At 37.6% G+C, this 16,429-nt stretch overlaps 1 protein-coding gene across 2 annotated transcripts; it reads right to left on the bottom strand.

Moving 5' to 3' along the window:
* Positions 1-2,806: 2,806 nt before the first annotated feature.
* Positions 2,807-12,185, bottom strand: sult2st3 (sulfotransferase family 2, cytosolic sulfotransferase 3). 2 transcript variants are annotated; one of them, XM_088014286.1, is made up of 6 exons: positions 11,945-12,185; positions 5,556-5,764; positions 5,347-5,473; positions 4,844-4,938; positions 3,972-4,152; positions 2,807-3,863 (listed from the first exon to the last, which is right to left on the bottom strand). In XM_088014286.1, exons 1-6 carry the CDS (start codon positions 12,078-12,080, stop codon positions 3,748-3,750), a joined length of 864 nt encoding a protein of 287 aa, XP_087870412.1. In that variant the 5' UTR covers positions 12,081-12,185; the 3' UTR covers positions 2,807-3,747. The 2 variants fall into 2 exon arrangements, with proteins under 2 accessions (XP_087870412.1, XP_087870411.1); XM_088014285.1 differs by lacking the exon at positions 11,945-12,185 and adding an exon at positions 8,026-8,242.
* Positions 12,186-16,429: the final 4,244 nt, after the last annotated feature.

The following is a 16,429-nucleotide window of genomic DNA, read 5'->3' on the forward strand; positions in this document are numbered from 1 at the left end:
GGTTGTAAATCCATTTCAGCTCTAAGCAACTGGGCAATTTGACAGGAGTGATTCACACAGAGTTAAAGGGAGTGAACTGCTCTCTGCTGCACGGCTTGTATTAACCAACACACTAATAAAGAGAAGCGTAGAGTTCAAATTAACATCTACATATATTTACGATATCTCTCATGTTATCATGTGAAATGTGAGAAATGTCTTAAAACCGTCTTCCTGATTTTGCAATTATGCTGTAACTTTCATATCTAATGGAAAGAAAATGTAGGCAGGATTTAGATTCGTTGGACTAGTTTAATATTTCGTCTATCCAGTATGGAAGCAGAACTTTAGAGAGGAAAAAAAATTACTCTAAGTCTTAATTAATAATATTTATTGAGTTGCAGTTATTTTCTACTCATTTTTAGGTGAAAAAATATCGAGATAAATACTCATACAGATTTTTAAAACTCTGGTTAAACTGTGACTGACTGTATATGTACATTTAAAGTTTTAGTGTAACTGTATTTATTCAGGTGATGGACATCTTCGTTCAGGCACAGCACGGCAAAAATTCATGTACCTACTTGCAGTGACGATGAAAAGTGTATTCATTCACAAAAGTTAATGATCTGTTTAGCATTTGACCTGATTAATTCCTATTTCTCCTCAGTGCTTTCCATGTTGCTGGGTTTTTTCTTGTTTTAAAAACATGTTCGTTGAGTTCAAAATGACCTCAGTCATGTTCTGAAATCTGTATAAAAAGAGAAGTCAGTATGTTTGTTAGTTAGGAATCCTTATGTAGAAAACCCATCACAACATGAAGAAACTGATGTGTGAAACTCAGTGTGGATTTAGGGGATCCAAGTGAAAACAGATGCGGCGTCTAAACATTCCTATATTCCCTTTTTGAGTGTTATTGTAGCTGAACATCTGTTCATCTTTGCAGATCTGCAAAGATGGGGTTGGGTTTTCTTACTTGGTCCTCTTCCTTGTTAGAACACCTCTGGTGCTGTGGGTCGTTTTCCTGTAGTGAAATCCAGCCAGTTCTCCACTGACTGCATGACCTTTATATACACAAGCCCCTTTTGTTCTGTTTAATAGTTTCGTCTGCAGGCATTGTTTACTCAGCTCGCCTCAATGGGTCCAAAGTATTAGTGCTATGCTTGATGAGTCATCAGGCAATAAACATATTTATCTGCCATAGGTTTATGTTACCACTAAAGTTCATGTAAAAAAAAAAAAAGTCAGATTCCAACCTCGTTTTTTTTTTTTTTTTTTTTACATTTTTATATAACTTGTTTCTGTTACCCAGAATGCTTTCAGATCAGGATTCCTACTTGTAAACAAACACATTCTTGCAGATCAAATGATAAAAATGTCTGGGAATATCAACTTTTCCACTGGATGATAAAGACGTAGCTACACATTTATCTCCTAAACATTCCTAAAGAAGTAGCCTCTGATTAAGTACACAACAATATTTATCTCCTTTGTCAATTTAATTGGTACAAAAACTGAGGAATCACTCAGTAAATATGGCTGCTGTGGGCAAACGGGAGATAACTTGCTCTGGGTCTGATTGGCATAGTTTTCATTACTTATTATTGCAACAATTTCAATGTTAAATGGCGATTATGACAACTTGACATTAACCAAGAAATCATTACTGTTTAAACTTTACCTTTAATAACATAAAGTTATCTAATTTTTAAAGTGCAATCATTAATTCTTTTATAACAAATTTATATCAGTAATGATTTCCTGGTTAATGTCAAGTTGTCATAAAGACATTTTGAATAATGTCAACTTTGTATTAAAAGTGTCATGATTTACCAAATGACGCTTTATGACAACAGTCATAAATATTCATGAAGGCTTATTCATGTTCCTGACAGATGTTATGTCATGTTTATGACAGATGTTATGTCATGTTTATGACAGATGTTATGTCATGTTTATGACAGATGTTATGTCATGTTTATGACAGTGTCATGTCAGTCTTATTAACCCCCCTTCAAATAAAGTGTTACCAGAGATTTTTAGCCAACTGATTACCAACTAATCAGACCAATAATGGACTCTAAATCTTTAATCAAGAAATCTCCTGTTTCAGGTTAAATTCACTTCTCTTACTGTAGCGGGACGTTTCTCGCTCTAAGCTGACGTAACTTTGATCCCTCGCTCTCAGCAGCAACTCAACATTTATTTAAATTCTGCGACAGCTACCGTGAGAAACACTAAATGTTACACGCCGGCTCCATTTTCACAGCTTTTACGAATTCAAATTCACTATTTGCATCAGTCCAAAAGGAAACAAATGTACGTGTTGAACAATCGTCATATTCACAGCTGACCTGCATGTTGTGTTGCTCTTTTATGAGATGCAAATACTGTCATAGATTTGGTTTAGTACAGAGGCCTGAGTTCAGCTCTGCCCTCCATGTTTGCCAATAACCTGATCTGCTTGGTGTGGAAAAAGAGATATGCATTTTTTTCAACTTTCATTCTGCAGAAACCAACAATATTTATGTCTTTGCACTAAATGGGAACTGTGCAACACCCCTTTGTAATTATATCAAATTATGCAGCATATCTTCTTCATTCTGATCATTATATACTCATTATTGCATAGAAAACAACCAAACAACCAAACAAAAAGGATCCTTTACTCTTAGGAGATGCTCGTGGTTAGAAAAACACCTAAATATTATTTATGGAAACATTGCAAATAGGAAAGAATTTACAGTAATAAAAAAAAAATCAGATTCTACTTAAATCAGGTGATTAAATTTTGTATCCCAGCAAAGAAGATGACAAGAACTGGAACTGTAAATGTCGATATGAATTTATTTGAAGTAAACTTTAACAGGATATTGTCAATAAAGGAATTTAAACATCATTAAAAACATGTAATCATTTTTTTTTTCAGTCTAACTTTGTATGAGATTACACTTTTCCTTTTTTATGTTAGTAGGTATTAACAACTTTCTTTCTATTTCATCAAGGCCAGAATGATGAGACGAATATTTCCTTAAGAGGATGTTTTTAAGTCTTTCTTCAAAACTCAAAGTGAAAAGCTCACAGCAGCTCTGTGAGGAAGAATGGACTAAAACCCCATGAAAGTCAGAGAGCTTAAAGATAAAGCTACTAAATAACAGGATCATGTTTTGCTGAGCCCTCTGAGTTTGAAGGGAACAGGAAACAAAATATCTCATTATTCTGGCATTTAGTAAATAGGAAAACCTTTGGTAGCCAAAAGCGACTACAAAATAATTGTAGTGCATTTAATATAAGAAAGTAGGGGAAAAAAAGATGTCCTTTATGTTGTATATAAAAACTTCTGGCTTGAAATGAGAAATGTTTTAAGTTTTTGTTGACTTGAATACATTGTGTTTCCCTTAAATGTTTTCTTTTTACAGTTATATTATTTGCACATTGATCTTAGTTATACAGATAAAATTTGCACTCAAATAAATTATGTTATTCTGCAGTTAGTTCAAAAGTAGGTGATCTATACTATAAGTGCCCCTTTCCCATAGAAATGTCTGCTTATTATTCAAACTAAAAAAAACAAATACTCTAATTAAACTCTTCCAACAATCGATCAATAATTAAATACATGTAAAGGCACAAGTTACTGTCTGAATCTTTCACATTACTCACATTAAATCTAAATCATTTTGAATTGTACAAATAGCACAAACGCGTCCTAAACTAACAGTCGATGCCTTGATTTTGTTTCTTCTTACTTGAATTTTCATGCGTGGATCAGTCCAAGCTCCACGGCAGAGAGAAGTTCTCTCCCTCCAGCTCTTTAGTGATCACAGACTTAAATCGGGCCAGATGGTCTGAGTTGAAGTGGTTTTTCCAGTCTCCTGCGATCCCTGTCGCAAAACAACACATCGGTGAAAGAGTGAAACAAACACTGACTCGTTGACAGGAAAACAAATCTCATGTGATCAGTAGACAGACGTAAAAAAAAACAAACTGACCTTTCCTCAGGAAGTGAGACTTGTCGTTGTCCATGTACTCCTTAGGGCAGAGGCTGAAGTTGGACATGGTGTTGGCCTTCATGCTCTGGAAAGAGCAATGCTTCGCTATCTTCTGAATGACTTCTTCACTCAGATTCTTGTGCAAGAAGTCAGAAATGCGCCTGATGGAGGCGGGCAGGTCCTGAACGAGAGACGATGCTCGATCATGAACACGGTTATGATAAAATATGGGTACAAACTCTTTCCTCTTGTAATCTCTCTGCTTATCTTTTTTTTTTATTATTATTTCACTTCACATTTAGGCACAACTTTATGTTGGCCCAGCACATGTAACCCCAATAAAATACATTGAAATTTCTGGCTTTAAAGTGACATGTGGAACAGTTTAAAAGATTTATAATTTAAATATTTGTAATATTTGTAAAGTACATTAGGTTCATAATCACACATAACATGAAGCCCAACAAAAAAGGAAGAGAGCCGGTTTCATCAGGATGTCTTTTAATTTACACAAATAACATGCAACATGTTTCCAACTCCCTAGTCGGAAACATGTTGAGAAGGCACATAGGTGTCTTCCCATAAGACACTTATGTACCTGACTTTTATTGTGAAGGGATTGAAAAAAAAAAAAAAAAGCTACTGAAACTTATATGAATGGAAGAGAGTTACCACAAGTCAGTGCTACTATAAATGGTTTATGGGAAACCTATAAGTGTTTTTCGGTCTTTAGATGACATTTGTGAACAAAAATAGTTTTTCCGTAAAAACAAAGGGGCAAACAGGAAGGCTAAAGATAACACATGCAGTACAACATAGTTTAAAACAGGAAGTCTAAACTAGCCAAAGATTACATAAACTCTTAAAATTACCTGAACCATTTCCTCATAAGTGATGAAAAGTATCCTGTCTCCCAGCTCTGCATTTCTCCAGCTCTTTACATGGTCTGTCCATTTCCCAAAGACGACTGCAGACAAAAAATAAATAAATCAATACATGATCACAGAATTAAAAAAAATATATATATAATTTTTTTTCATGCAGCTTAAAATAGATGCAGCATGACAAAAACACCCTGGAAACCTTCTGGAAGAATCTCGAGAAATGTATAATTTATCCTTTAGCCTTTGTTAAAATTTTATTATAATCATGTCATGTCAAATGTTATTTATACCATTATTTATGAATAATGAAATCTTGATGTAGTAAAGCAGATCACACAATTAGGATCCCATCATGAGAGCAAAACTACCTCGACACTTCAACTGATAAACTAGCTTCTTAATATTGATAGACTGAAATATTAACACAGGCTACATGGGAAAGAAAACACCAAACTCCTTGAGGAATTTGAATAATTTTTGGATTCTCTGACTTGGACCATGCAGGAATTTTTCCATGAACTCCTCAAAAGTCCCTGGATCCTCCAGGAAGGCGGCCATCTGGTGGAAGTAATATGAAGACACCAGGATGTCTTTTGGGTTCCTCATTACGTAGACCACCTGCAGGAGACAAACACATGCAGCGCTGTCTATATTCTCAAGAAGAGCCTGGACATATCTGACCGAGTCTCCACCCACTTACTTTGGCTTTGGACGTGTGGAAGGAAGGCGGCATGAAGCTGTAGGGAAAGTGTGTGACGAGCGCACGTGGCGACGGCAGCTTGTCCACGACCTTCGCCAGCCTGGTCTCCTCCAGCCACGGGGCCCGGTCCCAGTTCACGACCGTTTGGACGCGAGTCAGATCTCCACCACTTAGCACCAGCGGGAGGATCTCCTGCATCCAGATCGTCCCTACAAAGACAAATGAGACACTTCAGTGGAAGTCAGCATTTCCTTTTTTGTTGTTGTTGGATTGTTTTTAACTGGGTGTTGACTCAGACTTATTGAGAAACAAAGGGGAAATGAGCTGGGTTTTTTTTGTGTTTTTTTTTTAACTTTCTGCATCAGTTTGGGGCCAAACATCATACTAATGTGAGCACACAAGGGTAAAAAAGAAGCTGCACAAAGTGCTCTCTTTAATTTATTTTTCTGTAACAAACTCTTAGTATTAACAAATAATTGTAGTTGTGTGATTTCCATCGAAGTATAAATTTATTCCTTAGCCTGGATGACGCTCTTATGGAGCTGTGGATGCTTAAAAGTCTTGTAGATCCTTTAAATGGAAATCTAAAATTTGTTTTTTTTCCATCTATAGATAACAACTAAAGGTGTAACCTTGTAATCCTCCCTAATAGTACATGTAAAGCTTCAGGATTTCCCTTGTGCACCCTCTCAATCTATAGTTGTTATAAATAGATAACAACTATTTATAACTATTTATAGATAACAACTATTTATAGATAACAACTTTTATAGTTGTTATCTATAGATAACAACTATAGTTGTTATCTATAGTTGTTATCTATAGATAACAACTATAAATAGTTGTTATCTATAGATAACAACTATAGATTGAGAGGGTGCACAAGGGAAATCCTGAAGCTTTACATGTACTATTAGGGAGGATTACAAGGTTACACCTTTTCCCTGACATATTCCAATAAAAATCTCATAATAGTTTTTCTCAGTTTACATGCAATAAGGGCTCACATACATCGGAGGTGTTAAGTGAAACACAGGCCTGAGATTTATATCATAATGAAAAGTTGAACTGCTCCAAAAAGGACGGCAAAGGAATCAGGAAGGATCCTCACGAGTCCCAATCTTTCAAAGTTTCACGTTGTTCCCTTTAGGAACTCCTGAAATGATTCAAATGAGTTAATTAAAAAAAAAAAATCCTCAAGGCAAGCATATTTTTGCTTCAGTACTTCATTAATTGCCAAATAACTTCATACTGTTCAAGCCCCTCATTTTATTCCAGCATGCAGCGACAGGATTTCTTGCCATTGTGAAGCACAACTTACTTCACTCGAAGTTACATTTAGATGCTGGTTCTTTTCCCAGTATTACCTGGCATTTATCCATTATTGCATCTATGCAAATCAGCTGCCCTGTCACGGTTCTTGAAAAGGATCCCAGCAGTACTGCTAGCAGCATGTTTCACCATGTGCAGGGTGATGTACTGTGCAGTCATCATTTCAGTCCAATGTTTGCTACGGACACCAGCTGACAGGACTCCCTGGATCATTTTCCCTTTTTAGCTAACTTGTTGACATTTTTTTTTTCCAGATTTGTACAGAACACACACAATGTCAGATTCTTCCATCCGAGATGAGGATCTCAGCAATCTCTTCCAGATAACATCTCCCCTGAACATCTTGGCAAAAAACATATCAGTATAAAAACACTGACACTGCGCAAGAGGCATTTGCTTCATGCGTCATGGGCAAAAGAACAAAGGTAACAAGGTGACCGGAGGGCTTATTATGTTGTACAAAAAAATCCCCAACAAAAATTAAATAATTTTAGTACATATTATTATGTCTCAGAAGAGGGCTTAGAAAATAACAATACAAAAAATAAAATAAAATAAAATAAAATTTGACCAAAAGGGCACTTCAAGCACCCCCAGACCCCCACTCTGCACGTGCCTGGACTACAATAACTTGCGTGATTTCTAAAGGCGATTGGTTTAACTTGATTTTATTTAGGGATATTCGACAAATAATACTGCTACTTTTCAGCTTATTATTTGCACAAAATGATTAAAGCCGTACATAATATTCACTTCCACTTCACACGACCCGCCATGTGTTGGTTTATCGCATAAAGGATCCCAATAAAATACTTAAGTTTCATGCAACTTGGAAAAAATATGTAAAGTTCGGCTATTTACTGGAAATGACAAGTCTTATCGTAAAAGCCAGTCCACTGCAACACTGTCGCTGTTGCAAACCTACAATGCAAGGTTTGTGTAGTTCACAAAGTGTTCAAAGTCCATTTTTATTCCGGCTTAATATGAGAACAGACATTAATGCATTCTCGGTGCTGTTAAAGCATGCGTCGTTACTAATGATTTTTGGAACAGCTGATCTCGATGTGATTTAGCGTTAGTTTCAGTAATGTATCCACCCGTGAGGGGAAAAAAAAGTATTATCTTTAACTAAACTGACCTGACTTCGGGTACGTAACCGCGAGAACATCATCATCTTTCAGAGTGAATTCCTGCGCAAACTTCAAACTCTCTGCAGAGTGAGTCTCTCTGGGAAACAGAAGTCCCTGATACTCCAGGTAAAGCTCCTCGGAAGAAGACATTATGCTGCAGAAACCGAGTCACTACCAAACCACTTGTTAGTGCGGAGCAGTGAACTGACCGAAGCGCTCGTCTCCCCTGCCGAGACTTCCAGCCCCTCTCGCGGGAACATGGCAACCTGGTCTGCTTCAATTTTCTATTTAAAAAGATGGTGTGTTTTTTTTTTTTTTTTTTTTTTTTTTACCATTTTCTTCGTTGCTATGCATTTCTCAAATATTTATTTTCCACATATAAAGTGTTTTTGTCCTGAAAAAAATAATAGTGCGGAAATAAAGTTGTTGAAATTTTATGAAACTTAGAGGATTTTCTGCTGTTTATTTTTGCTGCATTTATCCTATCACACTCAAATGTTTTAAAGTCGGAGTAAAACTTTTTTTTTTTTACTAGAGGGCATAAAAGTAATTTGAGAACACATTTGCATAAACCCCTTGAAGGTAAATTGCTGTGTAGTCTGCGCAAATTCACATCACATACTTCGGGGGAAAGCTGTAATAATAAAAAGAAATAGATATTTTAAAATAAACATAAAATATAAATGAACCGAAGTCAGTTTGCATTTCCCTAATTGAATAATTGACCAGATTTTGAATCGTGTTTCACTGCAGCACAACACTTCTTGATCTTTCACAAGTTCTAAGACGGGTTTTAAGGAAGTTGCTTAACTTGCACACTAGCTACTATTTTTGCTTCTTGTTTTCCCGCATTTAGTGATCTGCAGAACATTAGTTAAAATGTGAGCCACCAAGTTGGCTGTTAACCTGATCCCACTCAGAGCAGAATGTAAACAACCCAAAATAAAAATAAATTGTTAATCAAATGGATTAAAAAATGTAATTCATAACTATATGTTCTAAAACGCACAAGTCAACCTCAGTGCAGCCGTGGTCAAGATACGATTCAGTAAGACACTGGCACTCTTTCTGAGAGATTACTTCTTTAAATTGAAATTATTGTCGAGGATAGTCCATTTATTTAAAACAGAAGAATCTTCCACAGAGGTGAAAACCATGCACAGGCGGCAAACATCTGCGTCCGACTCCTCTGAAAGCATAGTGCCATTCTTACAGACGCTCTACTGAGAAAGATGTGGAACAATGGAGAAGGCAGGCAATTCAATCTTCTGTTGTCTGAACTCGACATGCCGCAAAATGATATTTCAAAAGTTTTGCTTGTAACCTGAAACTTCATAGGAAGAATGGAACCATGTTTTCTGAGCATTAGCATGTCATCAATCTGATAAGAACAACAATGTCACCCTGAGCAGGGCAAAGTTAAGGGGGATGTTTCTGGCACATAAAGTGCTGTCATGTCTCTAAAGTATGTGTGGCTTTCATGCTGAATGGTGCATGTACGCTGAGATCATTGGTGTCGAATTCATAGTGTTCCACACTATGGTTACAGGAACATTCCCTTTCTTTGACACCACTGTCTTGTTTATTTGTTTTTCATTAAAAAAAAAAAAAAATCATCTGAGTATCCAGAAAATAAATGTCACTGCTGTCTGAGTGCCACAAAATAGTTAAATAATTATTGCCCAAATTAATCAGAGAGCAAATGAGAATCCAAAGTGAGTGAACCATCCGATGAATTCAGCATGAAATTATGAATTATTGGATCCGTGTTGCAGCATTTCAAGTTAAATTGTGTTGATTCTGAGTGGTGCATGAGTGCAGTGTGCATGGATAATCATGCAATTAGAAAAGTTTATGTAAATGTTTAATTAGTAACAGCACTTACTTAACAACACTGGATTGAATGGTAGTTGAATATAATTTTGACATAATTTAGACCTTAGAGGAGTGGTGATATGTGCAAATGATTGTCATTTTACATGGAACAATGATGGCGGACCACAGACAACCTGTGGCTGACCAGCTGAGTCATTTTCCCCACAGTGCAGTGCAGATGAAAGTTGAGATGTAAAAGAAAGCAGCTTCACCAAAGCTCTGCAAAACATAAATGTGCATTCCAGTTCTGATGCTCCCATGTGGACAATCTGCAAGGCCACTATGCTCCAATATGCGAGTTTGCACCTTTAATGTGCTGTCTACTGGTTATACCTCACATGCATGGGAGTATTTGTTTCTCTGTGCATTCCACTGTGTGTGCATGTGTGTATGTGTGTGTGTGTGTGTGTGTGTGTGTTGCATAACTAAGCAGTCCGTTCTCACAGTGAGCTCATTGTTGGATTCTAAAAGCCCCATGTGAGTCCCAGGCAGGGTGAGATGAACCAAGAGCATCCAAACAGGGAAGAACTGACTGAGATATGTTGCATTAACAGGTTGCAGAATGAATAATTAGGAGAGGCGGAGCAAATATGCAATTGAGGCCTCACTGAATGATTTTCACTTAGTAGACCTTTTATATGATTTTTTAACTTTTAACTTTAACTTTTAACTTTGCATGTTCAACTTGTTTACCTTGACTAAAAATTAACTTATGGTTTATTCATGGTCTTCTTCTGTGATCAGCCTTTATTCAGCATTCCTGCTTCAAGCTGGACATTCAGAAACCAACAGTTTTACTCACTCCACATGACTCCAATGTGACAATTTTTTTTTGTTGCAATTATTCAAAATTGCTGCATTCCAGCCTGCTGATAATCTAATAATCCTAATTACTCTGACTGGTGAAGATTTGTTGGAATGTGGATCTCAACATATAACAATTGACAGTTTTAGTAGCTATTCAGATGGAGAGCGCATCAGCAGAGGAACACATATTTCAGCGAGTTAAAGGAGATTGATGTTTTCCAAAATCAACTTAATTTCCTCACATTTAAATGTGAGTGAAATAACATGTTCCAAAAACCACTGCGACAGTTTCTTAATGACTTTGAGGAACATGGAGTTTATTGTTTCAGAATATGTAGTTTGTGTCTGATCCCAACGTCAGCTAGTATGATAATCTGAAAGGTAAAACTGCGGTTGATGAAGGGAGTGATGGAGTGACTGATTTTCCAAAATAGACAAACCGTCATGGAAACAGGTATAACCGGTATCTGCCCAGAGTAAACAAACACATTCAGACACAAACTAAGCCGACATCTTATGATTGTGCCAGACTCTTCAATCAAGCAGAGTTTTATGGTTTCCCAAAAACGCAACAGAAACTAAACTCAAAAATGCAGCTTAAAAAAAACACTTGGGAGAATGCAAAAATAAGATTATAATTCATGCTTGAATGAAAAATCCTATTTTTTTTAAGCATAAAAGGCTTTGAACTGTGGCTGATAAAACTGAACATTCATCCATGAAGCAAAGGTGTCAGGTTGCAATAAGAGCTCAAACACAAAAATCAAATAAAATTCCTTTAAATGGGCATGGAGTCTATTTTGTTGTTTGTGAAAATAATTAATAAACCAAAGTGTACACCCTTGTCACTAGTGAACATCAGGTTTGTCCAGAATCCTTGATGCATTTATATGTTGCAGATGTAAATTTTGTGTCTTGCATTTCAGGAGTAGGAAGAAAAAAAAAAACTCTTCGTTAAAAGAGCAGGAAAAAAGGCAATTCAATCTTCTGTTGTCTGAACTCGACAAGCCACAAAATGATATTTTAAAAGTTTTTCTTGTAACCTGAAGAATGGAATCATGTTTTCTGAGAATTACCCTTGTCATCACTCTGATAGGAACAACAAACATAACAGCTACTCTAACTCTGATATGACATCTTACTTCATCAATGACATTTATTTATATATAATAGGGTGGAGCATTGACTACACCAACGATTTAAGCATTTAAACTACAGAAAGAAACAAGAACTGGTTTATTCTACCTGACTTGGGATATGTCACCGCAAACACATCAGAGTCTTCCACTGAAAAATTTTGGGCAAACTCCAGGCTCTCTGCGTTGTGGGCCACAGGAGGCAGGAGAAGGCCTCGGTACTCAACATACATCGACGACGACATGACGACTGATCCCAGGGAGGCGACGGCTTACAGGCTGCAGGTACCCGCTCCGTCTGGATGACGTTTCTGTCTCTGGTCTCTCTCCTGGTCTGTACTCAGGATCTGCAGAGGGAGGGCAGAGCCTCTTTCTTTTCTTATGTAGCGTTCTGAACGGCGGCCCTGTGTGATGCACGTCATCGGCTTCTTTAATTTTAGGATTTGAACTATGACATGCTCATTCTGTTTAGAAAGATGATTTACTCAAGTTCCCCTGTTAAGCAAATCTAGTTAGCTTTTTGGCTCAAGAAAAAATGCCAGTGACAGTGAAAAGTCTGACTAGGACCCACAGTACCTCTCCAGTTAATATGTCAGATATGACTCAATCAGTACATTTTCACGACAGGCTAAATGTGTCTTGGGCATTTTAAGTCTTGATGTTTTTTGTTCAATGGCTCTCTTCTCTTTTTTTATTGTGTTAATAAACACCTTTTTTTGTAAACATTAGGCTTAGTCTTTTATTTCTGTCCATCGTTCACTCATTTGTCTGTCCTCTATTCTTTTCACCCGTATGCTTTGTCCTTTATCTCCTTTTTCATTCAGGTCTCCATGTCCTTTTAGTCCCTCCCAGGACAAAGTCTGTGTGATTCAGTTTGATCTGTTCCTTTAGACTCAGTGGTAACAGTAGGAGTGTGAGAAGAGATTATGTATTTGATGTGGACTGTAAATACTGAGGATATGTTTAAAACATAAAAGATGATCAAACTTTAATGAGTTTTTTGTTTGTTTTGTTTTTATGTGACTTAACCTCATATAACTTGTTTGTACCAGACTTCACACCAATGAGTTTAAATAGGATAAAAAAAAACAAAAAACAAATCAAATTATTGTTCTGCTCTACAGCAGATATTTACCACATCAAATTATCCAAATCTGACATCTGAATAAAACCAAAGCAGTGACGGGCAAAAAAGCTTTTATTGAATTTGCTTACAACGTAATGTTATTTTACTCAATGATCAGATTAGTTACTTTCCATGCTTCACAATAAGCCCAAAAATTCACCATTACATCATCATACTAGAAATAACCTGACACTGCAAAATCTATTACATTCTTTAATCTCTTCCTCCCGCTTCTTGTCTTGTAAATAAATACCATGATTTTTACACTGTTGTGAGACTTTTCTTTAGCATTGTGATGACTGTGAAATATAAACTTAATCTTTAAGTGTTTACATTTGTTAAATTTTTACTCTTCAGAAACCAACAAAATGTGTGTTTTTGCACTGAGCCACAATACTCTATTATAACGACATCAGATTATGCAGCATATCTTCTTCATTCCAAACATTACATACTTATTACATAAAAACATGCCACCATGATTTTTTTTAACAATATTATTTTCTTTTCAGAGCAAATGAGCTGAACACATTCTTCAACAGGTTCAGTCCAGGAGCAAGCTCATCATCATCATCATCATCATCATCATCATCATCATAATCATCCTCCTCCTCCTCTCCTGTCTCCAGCCAAACTGATATGTGATCCTCCTCTGACCCACAGCTTTCCTGTCAAACCTCAGATGTTCCATCTTCCTCCTCAGTCATGGACTCTTCTGCTTCCACAAGTTTGTCTTCAACCACATTAGGAGACGCTGCTGCTCCCTTTGCCTCCACCTCCAACTTTTCCTTGTCTAGCAGTGAAGAAGCAGCTGCAGAGGCTGAACCTGAACAAGGCTGCAGGTCCAGATGGTGTCAGTCCCAGAGTCCCACTGTGGGACTCGGCAGCGTCTCTTCAACCTTAGCCTGACCCAAGAGGAGGTTCTGTTGTTGTGGAAGACATCCTGCCTGGTTCTGGTGCCGAAGAAAAGTCACCCATCAGACATAACGACTGTAGACCTGTTGCCCTGACAACCCACATCATGAACGTCCTGGAGAGACTCCTGGAGGCCCATTTGAGTAAGCAGACCAGCTCATATCAGGACCCTCTGCAGTTTGTTCATCGTCGTGGAGTTGATGATGTCATCAGACACCTGCTTCAACAAACCCAGTGTCATCTGGACGAAGCAGGCAGCACAGTGAGGATCAGGTTCTTTGATTATCAGGTGCATTGAACACAATTCAGCCTGATCTGTTCTGTTAGAAACTCCAGAAGACGAAGGTGGAGGCCTCAACAATCACCTGCGTCTGTGAAAAAGAGACTGAAGGACTGAGTGTCAAACCAGGCGGTCAGCAGCACAGGAAGACCACAGGGCTCTGTACTCTCACCATTCCTTTTCACTCTCTACACTTCAGACTTCCAGCACAAGTCTGACTTCTGTCATCTATAGAAATACTGAGACGACTCTGCAGTTGTATCAGAGATGGACAAGAGGCCGAATACAGAGATCTGGTGGAGCGCTTTGTGGCCTGGTGTGGGAACAATCACCTGATCTTGACTGTAAACAATACAAAGAAGATGGTTGTTTATTCCAGGAGAAACCCTATTTCCATCATGGGAGAAGATGTGGAGGTGGTTCAGGAATATAAATACCTCAGTGTTCATCTGCAACACAGATTGGACTGGAGACGCAACAGTGAAGTGTCTATACGAAGAGACAGAGCAGACTGCACTTCTCCAGGAAGCCAAGACCCGTCAAGACTTGCAGCAAGTTGCTGCAGATCTACAAGTCTGATGTTGAGAGCATTGTCTCTTCTGCTATCATCTGTTTTTGCAGCAGCATCAGAGCCAGGAACCTCAAAACGCTCAACAATCTGATGAAGAAAGCTGGATTTGTTCTGGTTCTGTTCTGGAGACGACTGTGGAACCTCAAGAATGCTATGGACAACTCTGACCATCCTCTTCATGAGTCTGTATGGGGAAAACAGATTGTCAGTCAGAGGCTTCTTCAGATTTGCTGTGATACAGACTGCTACAAAAGATCTTTCCTGCCAACAGCAATCAGCCATCTACAATGACTCTGAAGAATCTGAATTAATGAGCTACAACTACTATAAATTTTCCTTTGGGATCAGTAAAGTCAAAGTATGTTTGGATAATTCTTGCACACTACTCAAAGTTTGATAGAAAAAAATATTGAACCATTGGAAGTTATGGTGGAAACATTCTTTGTGGTTTCAATGAAATGAAACGAAAAATGTAAAAAAATCATTAAGTTTAGCTTTTCCTGGGCCGTTTCATCTGTTTGCAGCTCATTTTCCTGTTTGCTGCGCTTTTGCAGTTGTCAGCCACAGTTTCTGATCAAGTCATTAATGTCCTCAACCTTCACCACAATCTGTTACAAGCAGCAGGTGGAGCAGGTCTTCTTCTTTAATTGTTGGTCCATTCAAGTCATGTGACATGAGTTGACGGAGAAATAAAATAAAGAGATAAGACAACAGAGTTAAAAAAAAAAAAAGGGAATATATTCAGTAAAAATTCCAGAGTTAAAATCTTAGGTGTAGCGTTAAATCAAAAGTGTGAGTGCTGTTTTAGCATCACACAGCTTTAAAATAACACTGTGGGAGTGATCCAGTCATTAAGGAGCTGTCGCAGTGTTTTTTGCAACATGTTGGCATATTCATTTTATGTCACTCACATCTAAACGTGAGGAAATGAAGTTGATTTTGGAAAACGTCAATCTCCTTTAACTCGTTGAAATGTGTTCCTCTGCTGATGCGCTCTCCATTTGAATAGCTACTAAAAACTAAAACTGTCAATTGTTATATGTTGAGATCCACATTCCAACAAATCTTCACCAGTAAGAGTAATTATAGGATTATTAGATTATGAGATATTAAGTGCTCAGCAGGCTGGAATGCAGCAATTTTGAATAATTGCTAAAAAAAAAATTGAGTCACAATGGAGTCATGTGGAGCGAGTAAAACTGTTGGTTTCTGAATGTCCAGCTTGAAGCAGGAATGCTGAATAAAAAATACGTAAAATTACGTTACTGAGTTGCTGCCTGGATTCTAGCTACACCGGGGGAAGCTATTCCAGCTGCTCAGTTCAGATTCGGGCTGTGAAGCTGGGCGATGCAGGCCAGTATCACTTCAGGTTTGAGACAGACCAGCCGCTGGGGAGATGGACCTCACCTGACACCATTACTCTGGATGTTACAGGTAGGTGAGCAGAAACTACAGCTGCTGAGACATCTCAGAAAAATCTCAGTATTTAATGACACGCGTTTGTCTCTGTGCTTCTCAGTTTTGTTCTTCTGTTTCCTTAGCTCGACTCTCCTGTCAATTAAAACATCAATGACTCCAAACAGACAGCAAGGTTTCTGGTGCCTGGCTGGAGATGAGATTCAGATTATTCAAGTGTTGAAACACAATACCAGAATGAATAGTTAGAAGGCAGATTTGTTTTCTATTCATTATTGTTTTTATT

Source organism: Poecilia mexicana, unplaced genomic scaffold (genome assembly GCF_051168715.1).
Source record: "Poecilia mexicana isolate PSO_F unplaced genomic scaffold, ASM5116871v1 scaffold_16, whole genome shotgun sequence".
Classification (NCBI taxonomy): Eukaryota; Metazoa; Chordata; class Actinopteri; order Cyprinodontiformes; family Poeciliidae; genus Poecilia; species Poecilia mexicana.

Excerpts from the sequence above, each read along its gene's own strand:
- sult2st3 (XM_088014285.1), bottom strand. The coding sequence starts at position 8,167 with ATGTCTTCTTCCGAGGAGCTTTACCTGGAGTATCAGGGACTTCTGTTT. Across the intron at positions 5,474-5,555 it reads TCCACACGTCCAAAGCCAAA|GTGGTCTACGTAATGAGGAA; the intron begins GTAAGTGGGTGG and ends TGTCTCCTGCAG. Across the intron at positions 4,939-5,346 it reads AAAATTCCTGCATGGTCCAA|TCGTCTTTGGGAAATGGACA; the intron begins GTCAGAGAATCC and ends TTTTGTCTGCAG.